This window comes from Thunnus thynnus, chromosome 8 (assembly GCF_963924715.1).
Source record: "Thunnus thynnus chromosome 8, fThuThy2.1, whole genome shotgun sequence".
NCBI classification, from domain to species: Eukaryota; Metazoa; Chordata; class Actinopteri; order Scombriformes; family Scombridae; genus Thunnus; species Thunnus thynnus.
In genome coordinates, this window is record NC_089524.1 from 27,524,693 (window position 1) to 27,544,381 (window position 19,689).

A 19,689-nucleotide genomic window follows, 5' to 3' on the forward strand; every position below is an offset into this window, starting at 1 on the left:
AAATGTCTCTCAAAGTGTTGTTACACACTGACAAAGACGTTTGAAGTACGCTCGCTGGGCATGAGAGGTTTTCAGCTAACCTGAGAAAAAGATATGCTTTGGTTTGTTTTGGTTTTTTTTCTCTGATAAAACACTGTAAGAACAACCCGTACACAAAACAGAACCACATGTATCAATTCAAGAAAAAAGACATTTTAATTCAATAATAGAGTTTATGTTTATATAAACATTTTCATAATACAATGTAACAATACACTGCAGTTTGCATAAGTATAAACACAAAAGACAATGGCTTTGAGTCTGTTTTTTTCTCAATAAAGTTTGGTGTAAACAGGAAGAACACCCAGCTTGTTTGGACAGGCATATCCACACATTATATCAGCGTCTACAGTATGTGTGCATGTGGAGAAAAAAATAAAATAAAATATACATGGTCAGTCGTTCAACAGCATTTAACAAGTGATATCACAATAATATCATTTCCATTTATAAAATAAGTTGGCTCAGTCATAGGATAAACTTTTCTCCCAAAATATACCATACATGTCCTGTCACTCATATGAAATCCTCTAAAACTGTAATAATACTTAATTTAGTTAATGTTTCAATTAATATTATTTCTGCAGAAGACTAATTAGTCTAGCTAGAAAGACACATCAAAGCTAAAGTCTATGATTTCATACAAGCCTTCTCTTTTCGGTATTTGGGCTGCTGCATATCTTCATTCATTGCCTGGACTTTTTAATCAGGATGTAATATTCACATGTATCTTTATCCACAGAGAGTCGTACTCAGATTTTCAAATTCAGATTCTGTTGAGCTGCAGTACCATTTATCCTCTATTTCTAGCCATGGAAACATTAACATTTTGATGATGTTCAGTGGTATTTCTCAATCTTGACAATTCTGAGAGTATCCAAAAATATTATGCAGATACTGACATGTATCATCACAATTGGCTTATGTTTCTGACCTTAAAGGGGTCTGTGTAATTGCTCTAATTGTCCTCCTTAAGCATCTCTTCAATCTCTCTGTCCCAATTGTCATCACAGTTCTCAGTATCAGGCAACACATCGTACTCCTGAAGTTCCTCCTGCAACTCTTTCTCCCAGTCTGCAGAGTCCTCTGTAAAAAAACAAAACACAATGAGTCACTCATTGAACTTTGATAAGCAACTGCACTGATTACATGATAACTCAGTTTAACAAATAAAAACTAAAACCTACCCTGTTGCGTGTTTGGATGTTCCCTCTTGTCTAGAACAAGTTGTTCTATTTCCTTGCGTAGGTCGTCTTCGTTTATCTTACATGAGTCAAAAGCATCGCTCACAAATTCAGTTGCAGGCGGGCTGGTGGAGATCTCCTCTTCATCCTTTTATGACAGAAACATAAAGAGGTCAGACTGCAATTAAACTTGTTTGAGCCCAATCACTGCCTTTATAATGAGCTCTCTATTTTCTTGGATTTCATGGTGGAATGAAGGTAAAAGTTGGTAACAGGTTCCTCACCTCACTGGGCTTTGGTTTGGAACAGCTGATGGCAGCGGGAATTTTCCGTTTAACTACATCTGCGAAACAATTTTTTTCACATTATCTCTCGAGTATATGAAAAGACAAGAAGAAGGCGATGTTCAAGTTCTCCTACTGTTGCTTATCAAACTTCTTGCAGTGTCTTTATTTGTATGAAAAGAACTGAACATTGTAATGTATTTAACATTGTCTAATACAGGTTACAGAAGCTACTAAGTAGATTATTTCACAAAACTAAACAGTAAAATACTATGTTGTTAAGCATGGTTTTGTTTCTTTGGTTTATCATACAATATTTGACCATTTATGGATTTGCTTGAGAAGCTCTGAATTGAAATAAATTATCTTCGTTTTTACCCCCGACTAGAGGGCCTTATAGTTTCACACTGCAGAGCATAGTATACCCTTTTGATGGACATCCTCAGGACTGGACCCAGTTTTCTCGACGTCCCTCCGCTCAGCAGCCTGTTGTGCTGCTAGAGCTGTGAGCTGAGCTGACTGTTTTATCAAGGACACGCGGTAAAAGTAATTCTTCCAGAACACCTCCTCTTTCACCCTGCAAAGAATGACAAAGAGGAAATGGCAGATATGTCCATGTTGGAATGGTACTGTGGGGAGACTACATCCCATCATCGACCACCACACACACACACACACACACACACACACACACACACACACCGTACAGACCTAAAATCTTTTTTTTTTTTAATATAATTTTGATTTTTAATAAACACACTCTTCTGCAGAGATGCACATGATGAAAACACAGGACAAAGTATTATTTCAGTGTCATAACGTTCTTACTGTTTGGGGACCAGATGGAAGCGCATCTTCCTGAGCAGCTCATCTTCCTCTAACATCACCATGGCAACTGGGTACATTTGCTCAAAGTCAAAGTGAAATTGCACCCCAGCAGGAGGGTCACGCAAAAAATTTCGTTTGTCCTGTCAACAAATAAACCAAAAGTTAACTTCTGCCATTATATTGATACAGAATTTTTCTATTTTTCCATATCAAAAGAAATGTTTTCTGTTGAATGTAGAGTACTAACAGCTGAGAGAGCCAAGATCTGATGCTGTATGGTGTCCTCTTCATTATAACCCACCCATGGGGGCACAGCAGCACCTAGGAACAATGAAAACTGGTTATGTAATATTCATGTACTTATATATGATGCAGTTTTGGTTAGCTGGCAATTAAGCAATTATCGTGATAAATCTTCAGTTGTCAATTTCAGTTTGGAGAGCAAAAACTGACATTCAACATGTCTGGTTATATACATAAATAAACATTCAGTGCTTACCAAACTGTTTTGATTTTTTCTCCTGAACAAACTTTTCTTGCTCTTTCTGGAAATCCCCCAAAATGGTCTGGGGAGGGGGGGGGGATATTTAGGTCATACTTCTTCAATATAAAGAAGAGGGTATATTCATTTTTCAAATGAAAACAGACAGGAAGAGAAGTTTACCTTATCAATAATCCCATTTATGTTCCCCTCCTCCACACTTTTCTTTAAGGTTTGTGCTGTTTCAACGACAGACTCGGACAGTTTCTTGGAGGCATTGCTGGCGAAATTATAGATGTAACCTGCAAAGAAGCGAGTTTAACAAACTTTACAGAGGATACAGAGGACCCTGCTGCCACAGCAAAGAGACCACACACATCCTGAGAAGTTTACTAGTACTAAGTCTACTAAGCTACTGTACTTTATCAACTTTACAAAACTTACCACTGAAACCCTTCGCTTTTTCGAGAAGTTGGGGCGTTTGAGCGTCTTTCTCACTGCTCTGCTCACTTTCAGCTACATCGGTCGGTTTGTTTATTCCGTGATTCGTGTCTTCAGTATCATCAACAGTAACGTTAGACTCGCTCTCTTGTTTAACTTGGCCATTTTCGTTTTCTATCCCGAGCCAGGTTCCCCAGTTCTTAAACATACTTCAAATTATTTGTCAATAAAGTTAAAAGAAGTTTTTGAGCATGCTCTAATGGCACACTTACTTGTTTTATACGTCAAAATTTCTGATAGTTTGACTCTAGTGATTGCAGCATAATAGCTGGTGACGTTTCAACACTCACCCACTTCCGCGACTTAGTTAAGTTTGGTCCTACTGCGCACCCTTAAATTGAAGTAACAAGTTGTCATGGGAACCTACGCGCTTCAGCGTTTCTTTTACGTTACCCAAATTAAAAGTTAGCCCAAAATCAATTTACTGCGATTAATTGGGTTTGACGCCCAGAAAATGTTGTTAAAGCGTCCACTTGGGGGGTAAAATGTGTTTATAAAGTAGAACATCGTTTTTTTGAGGGAAAGCTTAGTTTATGTGCAAGCTAACGGTAGATGGCACACTTGCGCTATATTGCTGCTACACTTGTTCTCCCTGTTGTCCATGGATGGGGTTAGCTTAGCTTAGCTGATTTAAACTCTCCTGAGTGTGTCAGTGTGTCGGTTTGTATAATGAAGTAGGATACGGATTGAACGGCAGCGTCTAAAACAACAGAAAAACTCTTAGCGTACTCTGCGAAACCGTGCGCGAACAACTGGCGGATAACCAAAAAACAAAAAAGTGATTCCTTTGGAAATAAAAACAGCTCCAGAAGATGAAGTATGTGTAACGTAAACCTGGGAGATAGCTGCGAGCAACCCCCGACCAAACGACTGTGTCCACCGGTTTATCCAGAAGTTGAATTCCAGGTAAGGTCAGCCGTTTTTTAAGCATGACTTTTGTAATAAATGTGGAAAAAGCTAGGGACCTTGCTGAGTCGAGTGTTAAATTTCATGACAAACTGCTTGTTTCACTCGGAGACACGCTTACTTATTTAATTTAAACAGGTTTGCTGAGCTCTGTGCTTATCTGTCGATACATGCGAAGATGGTTTCCATTGTGCTGCTCGACAATGTTGTGTAATTGTCTCACACATAAGAGCATTAAGTTTAAGTCAGCCTGTCTGGAGTATGACAACAGGTGTTTACGCAGCGTTACAGATTTCCAAGTTTAGTGACACAAGGATGCATTTTTATTCACAATAAACCCACGAAAACATCTCTCATTACAGGCAAAGTTACTAAAATCATCAATCAGGCATTCATTTAATGTGTTGGAGGGTAGTTCCTTAGCACATTTGCAATATTAGTGGTACAAGAGTCCAACAGTTAAAACTATGAAAATCAGAAACTTATGGTTAAGTTTACGGACTTATTTCATCAAGTTCTAGTCTCAGTAAAAAATAATTTGGCTAAGGGCTTTAAAGCTGCCTCCAGCAACCTTAAACCATTGAAATGATGCTGAATCCTTAAAATGAGAGGCATTTGTGTTGAAATTGTATTTAATAAACAATGCTAACACAAAGCAGAGTCTTTGTCGTGGAATATTTAACGTAATTCTTTATCTCGAAAAAAATAAACCCTTTAAATATTTCTTTATATAAGCTAACTATCAAGAAGCTTATCATACTTTGATATTTAGATACTTATGATACTTCTTTTGTTCTTAACATTATTGTCAGTGATGGCAGTTGAACTGTACACCATTTTAAAGACTGCAGGCTGCTAATAAGCCAATAAAGTTAGCAAAAGCAACTAGTGTTATACACAAAGATGTGTTTTAAGATGCACTTGGTCAAAATTAAATATTTGAAATTAATTTTTGATCAAAATAATATGAACAGCATTCCGTAAAATTCCAAATTTAGCTCAACTACATATTTAGATCATTTTGTATATACTATTTATAAAGATTTGGTATTCTTTTAATTTTTTATTTAGTCTGTATTCGGATTGGGAACCATGGAGCCATTATGAATCACAGTACTGCCAAATAACAACAAAAACAAGCAGTGATCACAAAGTGCTTCCCATAAATAGCAGAAGAAATTTAAAACGTATACATGCACATAATAAACACAGCTAGAGCCACAACCAGTAGTCAATTAATTAATCGACAGAAAATTAACCAGCAACTGTTTTGATTATCAAGTAATTGTTTTGGTAATTTTTTCAAGCAAAAATGCCAAACTGCTCCCAACCTCTCAAATGTGATTTCTTAATGCTTTTTATATACATCATAGTAAACTGAATATCTCTGGGTTTTGGACTGTTGGTTGGACAAAACAATATGAAGACAGCCCCTTTTGACTCTGGGAAATTAGTTCATTCATTTTTTACTATTTTCCGATATTGTACAGACAAAACAGTTCAGTGATTATTCAAGAACATAATCTGATAATGAAAATAATTGTTAGTTTCTGCACTAAACACAATGGTCCAAAACAAGGTCAGGTTTGAAAAGTAGCATAAAAAATATCAACAAGCAATTAGGAAATAAATGAATAAAAGAGAATATTTGAAATTGAAAATTTACTTATCAACCAGTCTGAAGGTGAGTCCTTAAATTATATTTTGGCTTCTCCAGCCACTTGAAAATGCCCAGGTTGCTTTATTCTTGAGTCTAGATTGTAGAACAGTTGGTTGTCTTTTCAGGTCACGCTCAGGTTCAGAAGGGCTTAAAAGATCAGCAGCATAACGTGGAGCCAGACTGTGCTGAGCTGTGAAAGTGATCAGTAAAATCTTGATCATAAAAATTGACTGTCAACCAGAGTAAATACACTGAAATGTGGGTAATATTGTATCATTCTTAAGTACTGGTGAAGACCTACCAGTTGCTCTCTATTTCGGCAGGTTGTCAAGGCTGCATGGACGGTAGATTTTAGTGGGAGTTACAGCAGGGTGTCATCAGCATAGCAGTGGTACAGAACATACTTACAGATCATGTGCCCACGTTGGTCAGTACACAATGAAAAGAGGATTGGGCCAGAAATTGAGTCTTTTAAAATACAGTGTCACTTGGCCTACACTAACTAATCATACTTTTGGAAGAGTTCTTATTAATATGTGTTGCCTGAACATGTTTACATGCTCTCTCTCTTTGTTTCTTTACTTCTATATCAGTGCCATGGATGCTGAGCAATATAAAAATGATCCACACTATACAGAAGCAGAGAGCCTTTGGCATGTGATGCAGAAACCAGGAGATCTGGAACAGAGGACCAGAGATGGGGAGGGCTGGAAGCTGGTGGATGTATTTCTTTCAGGAGGTGCACCGTGGGGATTTACACTCAGAGGGGGTCTGGAGCATCGAGAACCTCTGCTCATAACCAAGGTAAGACTTTCTAAGGCAGCAGAGAATTTGCTGCAAGACTGAAATCCTTTCTATGTGTCTTTAAAATCCAAATCCAATAACATTTTGATCTGTAAATGGTCAATTTTAAACAAATGTCAAATATCATTTTTAAAAAAGTGTTCATTTTTGATACCTCTCTTTGCACTCAGGAATGTACGCAAAAGTTTCCTTTTAATAAAATGTGATTGTAGATGTTGCAGCATTCTTCTCATCCACTGTCACTGTTCAGAAGTTACAGGTTTACAACTTGTGAGTCAGAGCAGGTGTGTGTTTGCTGTCAATTTTACAACCGCAATTCTGCCGGTGTCGAATTGTTCCACCTACTTTTAAAGTCCTTAATCACCCTCTAAAAACCTTTCAAAAGTGAACACCCTCCATATCCTGTCATACATCAGGCTGCCAAGTAAAAAAATTAAATTATGTGACCTTTATCATAATGGCACAGGCGATGATGGCTGGCAAAGTTTAACATTGCTCAATCAGTTTTGGCAGTAGTGACCCGGGCCAGCAAGATTATCGTTTTATTTTATTAGTTGCTGTCATCTAACCAAACACAAGGCGATGCCTGCTCTGACATCACTGCTTACATGGCAAACATGTCGCTGTGCATTTTTCTTGTCTCTACTTTTACAGCATTTTCTGACACAAGATAATAAAATAGAAAAATGGAGGAGGGAGCATGATATGAGACAAATGCCAGATTTTGATATTGTGAACACATAGTACTCTCTTTAAACTCACTGACATGAGCCTGTTGTTTCTTCAGCACAGTTTGTCATTCTTGAAATTCATACAAACATCTGGACGTGCAGCTACTGGATTGGGTGCTAACTGTCTGTTTTTAAAGTGTGATCTGTGCAGTCAAAGCATGTTACAAAGCTGTGTACATTTGGCACAGTGTTGCACTGAGTATTGTTGCCCATTTGGCTAAATGTGTAGTAAAATCTGAGTGTTTTGTATCAAGTTTCTTTGAACATTGACATCCAACAAAACTTGCACTTTAGCTTGTATAATTACCTTTTTAAATGGGTGATATGAGCCACTATAATGCATATAGTGTAAATGAGAGGGAGTGTACTTAATCACTGTGCAGCCCAATCTGCTCTGAAATCACACTGTTAACCTCACTTCTCTGTTGACTATGTAATGATTTACCACAAAAGACCTTGCTAGTTAATTTGACATGGTAAAATACCAGCACCTGTTTGTCGAGAGCTGTGTCCCTGCTTGATTTTTGTTCGTCATTTCTGTATTGACCTAAAAGGGGTCCAAAGTCCAACTCAGAGGGGTGAAACTCAGGAACTCAGGCACCATATGGCTTTAGAGTAATACAGTTGTGACCACCTTCACCCCATTACGGCAGGTTTTAGAAAGCATGTGATTCTAATGACTGGAATTCTGACCATTTTAAGTCTTTAAGCTATAAGATTAAATGGTGAGGTCACATTGCTGAATTGTGTGGGGTGAACCATTGCCCAGCTGGACTGCAGTTCTCTGGTTTGATATTGACAGCAATTTATCGTTAATGTTTTATCACTGAACGCTACATCCTTACTCCAAGGACCAACAAAAAGTGGACCCGTGTGCATCAGATGGTGAGATGTTCATTTCTCAGAACTTTTTGACCAACCTCTCACGCTAGACTTTTCACCTGCTTAATCAGAACCTTTTAAATATTATTTAATAGTCTTGCCGGAGTCTTCCTGGCACTTGAAGACATTTTCAGTAATCTCAAAAAGTAAACTGATCATGGACTAGCCTTAACACAGGTTTGTCAAGCTGACTTGAAATGCTTCAGAGTTTAGTTTGCTGCCACTCAGGCTACGGTGTATGTTATGAGGTTCCACCTGGACATTTGCTTTCTCATCACTTTGTGCTGGGTTAAATTTCAGTTTGGAGGGGTAGCGTGTGGTACCAGGAGCAGGGGAGGAATGTTGGAGCTTTGTTTGATTTTCTAAATGTAGTGAATTATCCGTGACAGCCCGAAGCCCATTGGAATGGCATGATGAGATAAATTAAGTCAGGATTAATGATTTGTGCTCTTTTGGAGCAGCTCACAGAGTATAGCCACTAATTTTCAAAGGTATGTTGTTGAATTATTTCTGTTAACTAGATAAAGATGCAAGTAATCAAATGTGCAACCACTAAAAATGCCCACAGACTGGCTCTGTGATACAGAAAAAAATCTTAAGGCCTCTTACTCCCAACATTTGTCTTTCTAATGATGCTATACATGACTGAAGTCATAAATATGTGAACATACAGCAACATGGTAAAACATGCAAGCCTGTGTGATCTGCCTGATGCAGTTTGTTCTTTCTGTCCCGTTTCTTTGAAGGGCAATTTCAGTTAAAAATATTGTAAGCTATTCTTGCACCCATATGAGCGATGTGTCCTATTTTTTGTGAGAGCTGTTTCAAATGACACATTGTAACCTGGAATATCGAGATAAACTGCAATGAAACAAGAGCGAACAACTATTTAAAATTAAAACACTGCATTTACTATGTTCTTTTGGGAAAAAGATAAGAGAACAGAACACTGTAACATAGACAAGTCAGGCTAGTTAGAACTGTAAAAATCTGTTCCCGGTCTCGCCATGTACTGCTCAACCATGTAACACAGCAGTGACAATGTGGATTGTGGCATTCAGTTCCTCACAGCTTTCTGCAGTATGTTTCAGCTACAGCTCACTCTGCTGATTGTCAGATTTACACTTCTCGTTAGCAATCAGAAAGTTCCACTTGGAAATGACCTCAAATGGTTGTGAATGGTCCCCTTTTAACATCTTGTTCTAATATTAAATGTCTTTCTGTTTCATCATGAGTACGCTGTTGGTCTTGGCAGGGACGTCTGTATCTTGCATAGTAAACCTGGGGAATACACACTTCAAAACTTTTTTGGCTATTTTCTTACTTCTATGCATTTTTGTAGATTGATAAAACGAAAGATGATAAAAAAAGAAAGGGCCCACAGTTCGATGAGAGGGTAAGAGTATTGGTTAAAAAATATCCTGGATCTAATTAAAATTCTTAACATTCCACTCATAGCTCAGGTTATGCTCAAGGTCTTCATGGACTTAAAGTCCTTCGTCTCAATAAACTTAAATAATCCTGTTTTACACAACACAGCTGGGCATGTACCTCATACATATGTTTCCTTTGCCAGGATAAAATTTTATATGGAAGAAAATATTTGGCTCTTAAAGAACCAGTACTAGATAAACAAAAATGTGTTTGTTCTTGCACGCTGTGATAAATCCCCCGCAGGTAGACTGGTTTTACTAATTATTGAACCTTTTGTGTGACAACTTTGTGGGTTCGATTTGACTGTCCCATGATTGCACAACCTCTGGAACACAGATGATCCGTAGAGAATAGGATTATGGCTCATGGCAGGAAAAAGACTTCAATATTGGAATAGTTTTCTATTTGTGGGAGTCAGGATTTTGGAGGTAGGAATATGGAATGCTGGAAGGATTGATCGGGCTCAGAAGAAGGAATGGTTCAGTGTGTGCTCGTTGATGGAAATGTTATTGTAAACGTTCTTTGGCATTACATTAGTGTTATTTTGCCTTGTTATGTCAACCTATTAGATTTAAACTGTTCTCAGGCTCACATTGGCATTGGGAATTCCCTTTGTTTGGCCATTTTCTGCACAAGAAAATGGCCATCTGTTCCATCTGTTGTCTTCTATAGGATTTCAGAGACAGAGAATCACTGTTATCTGTGGGGCTGGTATCATTTAAAATGTTTTGATGGTTGCACAAAAATGCAGCTTTTGGCAACTTGACAGTTTTTGATACTTAGTTCCAAAGACACATTTCAGTCAATATCAAAAAAATTATTGATTTTTGGATCCCAGCTCAAGACATGGGGTAACCAAATCTCACCACAAAAATCAAGTACAATGTCATTTGTACTTTACTCATGAAAGTGTTAGTTTAAGAGGCTATTTGATAATCACAGGGTTTGTGCGACCCTGACAGCATAGTCACGCAAAGTTCAAATCCATTTTGAGGGTTTACATGCCATGCTAACCCCCATAACATAGACTTTCTGTTATGAAACTTACTATTTGTGGTTGATGTCTTAACTATCTGTGTGATTTGTATGTGTATTTTTGCACAGTCGTGTTTTGAACCAAATGCTAATGTTAGCATGCCAACTAGCACAGAATGACAATGCTGATGTTTAGCAGGTATACTGTTTCCTGTGTTCACCATATCAGTGGTAGCATGCTAATTAGCACTAAACACAGCAGAAGATGATGGGAATATTGGTAGTCTGGTGTATGACTCTCAATATTCACAATAGATTCAGAATAAAATTAATAAAAAATAAAATAAGAATACAGACACAAACACAGAACAGTGTGCAGCACACATTCCTCACAATAGATTAGTTATTTTCACTGTAACTTCATACTTTCACTGCCTCTTCAATGTCCCAATTTTTAACAAATTCCAAAAACATCTCCGAGATGTTTTAAAATGCAGAAGCTTTCTCCTGAACTATATATGTGAGTTTCTCAAGAGTCAAACTTGAAGTTAAATTTTTCAACCAGTGGCCAAGAGAGGGGCAACTAACATTCTTCCAACACAGGGCGATCAAACACCTGGCTGGTGGTGGACATGGGTCAACCATTTTCTTTCTCGATTAGATAGAGAGCAATTATTTGAATATATGCTTAGTATACACAGTTTAGGACTTAAAGGGAGAGTTAATTTGAGAGATGTAGCGTATCACCAAACTCACCAAACACCAAATTCCCACAAGCAGTGATATAAAGTACCTTGATGATTATTGTACTTATAACATTGGTCAGGAATATTAGGATCAAATTTATTTAACTTCACAGGGGTGATGTACGTTCTCATTATCCAATTATACTGTATTGATCTCAGTCGAGTATTGACTGTTTGTGTTGGTGCCTTTGAACATATTACACCCCATTCACCCACTAAGATGTCCTGCTGTAAGTCTTGTATCCAATACTGTCTCTTACTTTCCACCATTATATTATATAATTGAGTAACCCACCCTTTGCTGAAACAATTTTTTTGTGGAAAATATCTCTAGTGTGGACTTTGGATGTTGTTGCACTGAATTCTTTAAACGTGCCAGAATAAAACTTCTAAGTTGTAAATACTTGAAGAAGTGTTTCTGTGGCACGTCATATTTCGCTTTCAGCTCGTCAAACGACATTAAGATAGTTGTCCTCATAAAGATCCAGTAGTTAAACTATGTCCTAATTTAACCATGTTTTAACTCCCATGTCATTTTTAGCCAGGCTGAAGTGTTCATTTTTCCCAAATTGGAGAAAAACAATACGACACTGGCGACACAAGATATTTATGTACTTCTTATGTGCTTAATCGTATTTTTTCTTAATTTCTTGAAGGGAGCAGAGTATAAAAGCTATCCAGCACCAAACCCCTTGAGGACAACAATTCAATTCGTAACCAGGGCAGAGCAACCTTTCTAGAAAACCAAAACATTGCAACCCAGTAGTACCACTGTAAATTTGATAGTTGTAACCCTCCTCTATCATAAGGCAAATAAAAAAGAGAGTCTTGGCTTCCTGTTATTCCAAATAAAATTTGAAAACAGCTTTATGACTTTTGGGAAAAATGAAGGTGGATGAGCCAATGGAATCAATTGGAAAACATATAAAAAATGTAGGCAATATATTCATCTAAATTATGTTTATTCTTCCCATTATAGACAGAGGCAATGTTGTCCATCTTGTGAATTAAAGTACAATTAAATTATTTAATTATGCTTAACCTCCATAGATTCCACAACAAATTCAGTGTCCGGGCTAACATGGTTTGCTAAAACCAAATGTTGTGATTTACTGCAAGAACTTTGCAAAAGACAGATGCTTAAAACATCTGCCTGCCTTACAGAGACAGATGCCTCTTAACTAAAAGCTAAAAAAGCTACAAGCCGAGCAAAAGGTCAAATTTGGGTGAGTTTGTTTATGTGGTTGCTGGTGGCTTGTCAAAGTGGAATGAACACCCTCGATGATGTGTGAAGGCAGCGCCTAAACCATACATGAGGTCTGAGTTCAGTGCCCTGTCAGCACACTGCACAGCACATCTGTCAGCAGAAAAGACACATTCCTTACCCCCATCACCACCACATCCTTCCCTTCATGTCCCACAGAGACACATGGGGCTATTTTTGAGGATACTCAGGCATCCAGGATGGCTGGAGTTTGACTGATTATGGCCTGGAGGAAGATGGTAAACAAAGGACATGGTATGGCTCATGCTGATTGGGCTGCCATGGTGAAAAATGTTTGGAAAAGCAGTATGAATCTCCTGTCTTGATGTTGTGCAAACACTGCCTTTATTTACCTTTTTTGTTTTACTTAATGCTGCCTCTTGACTCTGTTTGTTGTTATTATTTACCTTCTTAAAATATAGTTTTTTTTATTGTAGAGCCATATTTCCTGTTAAGTTTCTCTGAATAAAAGCCAGACTGCTGTGTAGCCCCAGGCTGTCCAACAGATGTCTCAGCAAGTTGTTGTTGATGTTGAAGACTCTTTTTATGCACTGTATATACAACACAATTAGTAATGTCGTCAGACCAACATAAATGTGCTGCATACTAGTTTTGCCTTCAGTTTTATTCTCCCCCTGGTTCCCCTGCATTACTGTTGACTTCCTCTGATTCTTTAGTTGTAGCTACAGATTCCTGTCTGCTTAGTCTGAACTATTACTGTACATATGTCAACTCTTCTTTTCATGTAATCAAGCTTCTTTTGCATAGCAGCCTAATCTGGTCCCAAACACTGTATAATCAATTATATTCTGGTGTTTTATCACAAATGCCTCAAGTTAAAACCTTTCAAATATCATTAAAGATCAGCTATGTGCTCACCAGCTTTGGAATGTTTACAAAAATGTAGCTTAGAAGAATATTTTAAACAGTGCAACTTAATGGGAATTATCCCATCTCTTAGTCAAACTTAGGTTTACAGTTTTACACCTAGACACATGGTATATTATTCTTTGTGTCAATAAATCCCATGAGTTAACCCCACATGCACAGTCCTTCTGCTGTAAAAACTCACAGGAGCATCATTCATCCACAACTGAAAATAGTCCCAAGTTAATACACTATTTACTCCTGTATGCGTAACGTTTGCTAAAAACTACAGTGCCCTGCTGTTTTAGGAAATTACTGAGGCTTTTTCTTGAAACTATATATTTGTGACTCATTAAAAAAAAAAAAAAAGATTTACCTCCTCATTAGGCACCAATGGGTTTGGCTCTGAGAGCCCCAGTTAGGGTAGTGAAGTCAGAAAGTATTGGTCTTTTCATGTGATTTATTGACGACAAGAAAAATATAGAAAAGCATCAGACTGATCCTTTAATACAGCGTGCTACATGGTCTAAGACCCTACCTTTTAATCTTGCAAAACCCACAGTCACTAATTTACCCATGTGAAGTTAATTTCATGCTACTGTTCCTCTGAACTATTCAACCAAGTGTTATCTAGTGAGAATGGTTTTGCATTTTCAGTATAATTGGGGTGTTTTGTTTCCATTTTAGACATTGTAACCTACACTAAGTGTATCAGTGAGTGATTCAGTTTCTCTAAAAAATACACTACCATATCTGGACCATCTTGGGAATCTAGCCAGCCATCATAAAAATCCTCAGTCTGCACTGCCTTAACCCTGCCTTAAAATTGGTATTATAGAAAAATGAAAAGAGGCTATGATTAGTGCTATCTGGGCTCTGGTGTTCTGCGCAGAGGATAAAGGCCATATAAGACGTAATGGTCTGTAAATGTACACATACCTCTGTAGTTGAGTCATACAGCCCCCTCTCACAGGTTGAGTGGAGACCTGATTATCAGCTGCAGAGCTTGGCTTTTGTGTGTTAATGTGCCAACTGCCAAGCACGTTCTCGCTGCTTTTCTTTCCACAGTGAGCCGTGCTATCTTGCACCTCTCATGTCTGACTATCCTCGGCAATATGAGGACAGCTGTGACCTTTTACGTACAGTATACCTGACACCTCAGAGACCTTTGCATGAAGCTGTGGTTCTGTCAGTTTAATATCTTATATCATGAGTCGACCCTTTTGTTAGTGGGTCCTGTCCAGAGATACACCAACACTAGCAGTTGCTAACTTCAGTCCACTGTACTCAGTTCACTGTACCTCCCTTTGACAGATGTGTTATTTCAGGTGTCTGCCCTCAGACAAACACAGTACAGTTTGTTTTTACATCATGCCACTGGCTTGGACAGCAGCTTTTTGAAGTATTTTTATAGCCTTTGAGCCTTGTCTTTATAAACTGGCCTACCTGCTGTTAACTTTGATAAACAGTGTGTTTTTTTTCTGTCACTGTTACCCTATAAAATCTGTCAAGAACGTCAACAAGCAAATCTTGGCTTTATGGTGCATTTTTCGCACATACGTCTTAAGGATTTTTTGTAGACGTGCCCTTGGTTTTGCTAACTTGACTGCCATAAAGATTTGATTCATAATTGCGCAATATAGTTCTTATTTATTCATATTTGGCTGTCAAAATCTAGCATCTGCCACCCACCCACACACTCATGAATTTGGAAGAAGTAAATGGGGTTCAGCCTTCATTAACGTTATTAACTGCAGCTGTGCTTTTCCTGTTTTTGTTAAAATATCTGCTGTGAAAATGATCTGTTGTGCTGAAGGTTTTCTTTTCCTTGTCTCTTCAATAAACAGAGGAACTTGGTACATTTTGTCTTTTTATTCATTTGCATAGATAGAAAACAAGAATCTCATTCCTAATCTAAAATCTTCTGTTTTTAAAACTGAAAAGATTTGTCTATTGATCATTTAGTCATTTGACAGAAAATTAATCAGAAGCTATTTCATTCAATTCATTTTTCAAGCACAAATGTCAAATATTCTCTGGTTCCAGCTTCTCAAAAACAATTTGGAGATGCCACCTTGGGCTAGCAAATTGTGATGGGCATTTTTCACAATTTGATGACATTTTATTGACTGAAAATGTTGTTTGTTAAAGTCACTACAAGGAGCTTTCATTTTGTGTTGATTTTAGCAGCCCCTGTGGACAAAAGCGACAGTGTTTTCCTGGATTGAAGACTGCATTACCCATGAGCATCACTGCCTCGTGTCGTTAAGATCTTAGCTAGCATATGCCTATGTTTTGGAAGCAAGTGAAAGAAAGGCACTACTTATTTTTATTTTTTAAACTCAGCTATTTGCAGGATGCATAGCGATGAGGTAATGTGTCTGTTTGTAGCTATGTAAAATTAATAATTGTAATATGACGATGATGAAACAATAACGTCATGCTCATGCTACAATGCTACATCAGTGTTTCCCCTATAATTGTATAGGACTAGCGTGCCACCTGTCTAACAAGAACCACCACCGGGCCAAAAAATCTTTTTTTTTTTTTAATGCCATCAATAACAACAAATATCCAGTCATTTGGATATCAGTAGCATTTGTGCAGTGCTGTTCCGAAACGTGAGTTACCCTCTGCGTCGCTGCCTGGGAAACTCTTGGTAGCATAGCTCCTTTAAAGAATAATGCAGTAAGTTGTCGATCTGGCAGTAAATGTACAGTATAGGTTATATTGTGTCAGTTAATAAATGCTTCGCCATGAAGTTAGAGACAATGGGTGGACTGACCTTTAAGGTCGACAGCTATTCTCATTTTAGTGTCAGTCTCAGCTGCTCTTTAACAGAATGGAGGAATATGTGGTTGCTGAGTCTCTCCCGAGTTTTTCCCCACACACCCCTACCCCGCCACCCCAAAGCAGTCAACCAAGGGGAAACACTGTACATGTAAAGTAAACGTAGGCTCTTCCGGTCTGCATGCCTTAAATTGTTCCGCCTGATTTTGTGGGAAATCCCGCAAAATCAGGCATTCTCAGTGTTCTTGCTGATGGTTTTGTTTGCTTATATAAGGTCATAAAGAGGCATCAGAGGCATCATGAGACTGTTTCCTAACTAGTTACAAGTTCTTTGTAGTAACTTTAAATTGAGAAGGTAATAGTCAGATTCATCGATAATAAAAATCATTAGCCCTAGTTGGTAAACACAACACAAATGTTACTATCCAAGGTCGCATAAGGAGGAATCTGCTCCACAGTAGGGTTTAAACCCAACAGTAAATATCAGGGTTTTGCTTATCGCTAGTGGTTAAGTGCTGAGAAGCAGTAAGTAGCACCAAGGTTAGGTCGTATGAGGTTATTTATTCGCTTTCACAACACTGTGGAGGGAGGTCTCTCAGTACTCACTGATGTCATCTAGTTTCCTCTGAATTCCAACACCTACCCCACAGAGTGCACAAGTATGTTATCCTTCCGTCTTGTTAATTTCAACAGAAAGCAGTGCTACTGTTTTTGGACATGGCAAAGCTGTGAAATGAAAAGTTTCTACAGTGTCAAAAGGCCAAATCTGTTTATATCAAACAGGAGCTTTTAAGTATGAATTGTGTGCAAAAACACAAATCAGTGAGTTAACATTAGCTACTGATAGTCTAGCATGTTATTTCCTAATTCTACTCTTCTGTAGTGCTACCTAAGTTTAATGCAGAGGCCTGATATTTTAATGTGATGGAAACAGGTTGTGTAGAGGAAGTTTTGAGAGAAAACAACAAGAAGTACCAATATAAGTACCAACTCACTTGCTAACCAGTGAGAATAGTGGCAGAAGTGTCTCTTTGTAAAATAGTATATTTAATTCTCTGTTTTCCATCTGCTCTGTTTATGTTCCAGGTTGAGGAGGGCAGCAAGGCAGCAGCTGTGAGTCTCCAGGTGGGAGACGAGCTTGTCAACATCAACGAGATTCCCCTGAGTGGCTACAGACAGGAGGCAATCTGCCTAGTGAAAGGCTCCCATAAGACTCTCAGCCTGGTGGTGAAAAGGTAGGTAACCAATTCTTGGTCCCCTCCCTCTCCTTCTGCATCTACTGCTGTCACAGGTGCACCGCCCCCCAGCCTAACAAGTCACTATGGTAACATCTCCAACAAACCAAGGTGACGGAGGAATAGAGGTGGAGGATCCTGGCCCTGGCAGCTGTTTGTCTGTATAATACGTCTGCAGACTTGCCTACACTTTCTGGGATTTGTAGCTGTCACTGTTGAGTTCCTGGTAGCTGGATGGTCCTGTTTTGCCAGGTTGTACTGGGTTGGAGTCAGCAGGAGTTCACATTTGTGACGGTTTTTCATGATGATCAAGTTGAAAGAAGGAAGAGAGGTTGTGGGTGACATCATTTACCCAATAATAGGTCCTACGCAGGCAGGTGTGGGAACATTGAGCAAAGGGAAGTTATGATGCAAATGCCATGATTTGGCACAGAGATTTTTTTTAATCAGTTCAGAAAACCACCTCGTCAGTTGACCTCAGTCCCTCTGTGATAAATTTGCATTGTTCTCTCTGCTTACACCACACGTCACTCTTTCTCAATGACCAAAGAACAGACTGTTGATGAACAGTAAACCCACGAGAAATGATTACATTCACTCTTTTTGTCGTAAGCTAATCCTAGTGACTTATTGACTCTGTCGTATTGTTTGGTATTCATAACTTGTTTAACTGATGAATCATTTGTCAACTGAGTCCTGGAGGCCCATCTTACAAATGGCCTTGTTGTAAGTGAAACACTGGTCTCATTGTCCCTCTTCTGTATTGTATCATATCATAACGTAATCCCTGAACAAATCCTACCGTACAAGTAAGTCCACTCTCCATTTATCTCTCCACAAGGACATGGCTTGGAGTCTCACTCATTGTGTTTTATTCTCAATAGACATTATTATAGGATCTGAAAACAAGGATGCACTACTGTTTTATAATTTTAGATGTAATGTAACATATACATTTGTGCACAGTATACTTTTACATTTTATTGTGGGACAACTTAAAGGCTCTGAAACATACTTTCTCAATTAGCTTCTTACTATGAGTGATGAGGTTCACCATAAACACTCAATTTTCTTCCAAAGTTAGACTGATTTTGTTTATTTCACGAGAGATTTCTGTATTTGTATTTCTTTATGCTCTTCTCGGTGGTCTGTAGTGGGCAAGACTCATTGGAAAAATGTGATGTCCAGTACGGCTGTGCACCAATTGTGATTCAGCAAACACTTGAATCACAATCTGATGACTGTTGTGGGGTTCTTTGCCAATGTTGTCGGTTAAACCACATTGACAATTAAACCAAACTACAACCGTACAGTCTTGATTAAGCAGATTAGTGTTTTTAAATGTAAAACTCCTATAAACTCCTATAACTAACTAAATAAATAATAACTAAAAATATTATTTTCCTAACTTTGAATCTGATTGTTGTTCATTTAGTCATGACTGTTTAATGTTATAGAAAAATACTCAAGATTTGAAACCAAGTTTTTTTTAGTAGCTTTAACCTAATAATGAGAATTTTCTTTCTTTTAATAGTTAGCAGTTAGCAGTTAGCCTTAGCGTCTTTAGCCACATAATGTGACATCTTTCCTAGGGCAGGGTATAGTTACGAGAGAGATTTAAATTAAATCCTTCAGATTTTATTGGTTTGCTCAAAAGTGGGCATGAATTATTGGACCTCAACTGCATTCTTTTTAAATATGAAAGTTTTTGTCACCACAGACCTCTTCTGTGATATTGCTCTGCTAGCTGTTACGACCCACAAGCTAACGTCAACTGGAAGGAAGACAAAAGAGAGGGAGTTTGATATAAAAAAAACACTCACTCAGTTTCTTCTGGATTGCCAATTAATCAAACATTCTGCTATCATCTACTGGGTATAAAATGGTTGAGAAGAAGAGCTACACTACATAATCATATGCCTGCAGTTTCTCAGGCCTGATTATATTATGGATGTCAACAATAATAATCAAGTCAACTGAGAATTGACTTACAAGAGGTACCAATATTACTAAATCATGTATTATGGCTACTCACTTGCTAACTAGTTACAGTAGCATGCTGGTGTCTCTTTTCACAT

At 38.0% G+C, this 19,689-nt stretch overlaps 2 protein-coding genes across 3 annotated transcripts in view; one reads left to right on the forward strand and one right to left on the reverse strand.

The window, feature by feature from the left end:
* Positions 1 to 172: 172 nt before the first annotated feature.
* On the reverse strand, positions 173 to 3,611 carry LOC137188190 (synapse-associated protein 1-like). Of its 2 annotated transcripts, XM_067597696.1 has the most exons (10): positions 3,261 to 3,611; positions 3,000 to 3,118; positions 2,835 to 2,901; positions 2,583 to 2,656; positions 2,336 to 2,475; positions 1,933 to 2,084; positions 1,508 to 1,566; positions 1,227 to 1,371; positions 974 to 1,125; positions 173 to 385 (listed from the first exon to the last, which is right to left on the reverse strand). In XM_067597696.1, exons 1-9 carry the CDS (start codon positions 3,463 to 3,465, stop codon positions 998 to 1,000), a joined length of 1,089 nt encoding a protein of 362 aa, XP_067453797.1. In that variant the 5' UTR covers positions 3,466 to 3,611; the 3' UTR covers positions 173 to 385; positions 974 to 997. The 2 variants fall into 2 exon arrangements, with proteins under 2 accessions (XP_067453797.1, XP_067453796.1); XM_067597695.1 differs by having other exon boundaries at positions 173 to 1,125.
* Positions 3,612 to 3,670: 59 nt separating this feature from the next.
* Positions 3,671 to 19,689, forward strand: part of shroom2a (shroom family member 2a) — a 36,279-nt gene continuing 20,260 nt past the window's right edge. The window contains exons 1-3 of the mRNA XM_067597693.1: positions 3,671 to 4,223; positions 6,477 to 6,687; positions 17,463 to 17,611. Of these exons, the coding sequence (XP_067453794.1) occupies positions 6,481 to 6,687; positions 17,463 to 17,611 (356 nt within the window). The 5' untranslated portion in view covers positions 3,671 to 4,223; positions 6,477 to 6,480. The remainder of the gene's footprint in view (positions 4,224 to 6,476; positions 6,688 to 17,462; positions 17,612 to 19,689) is intronic.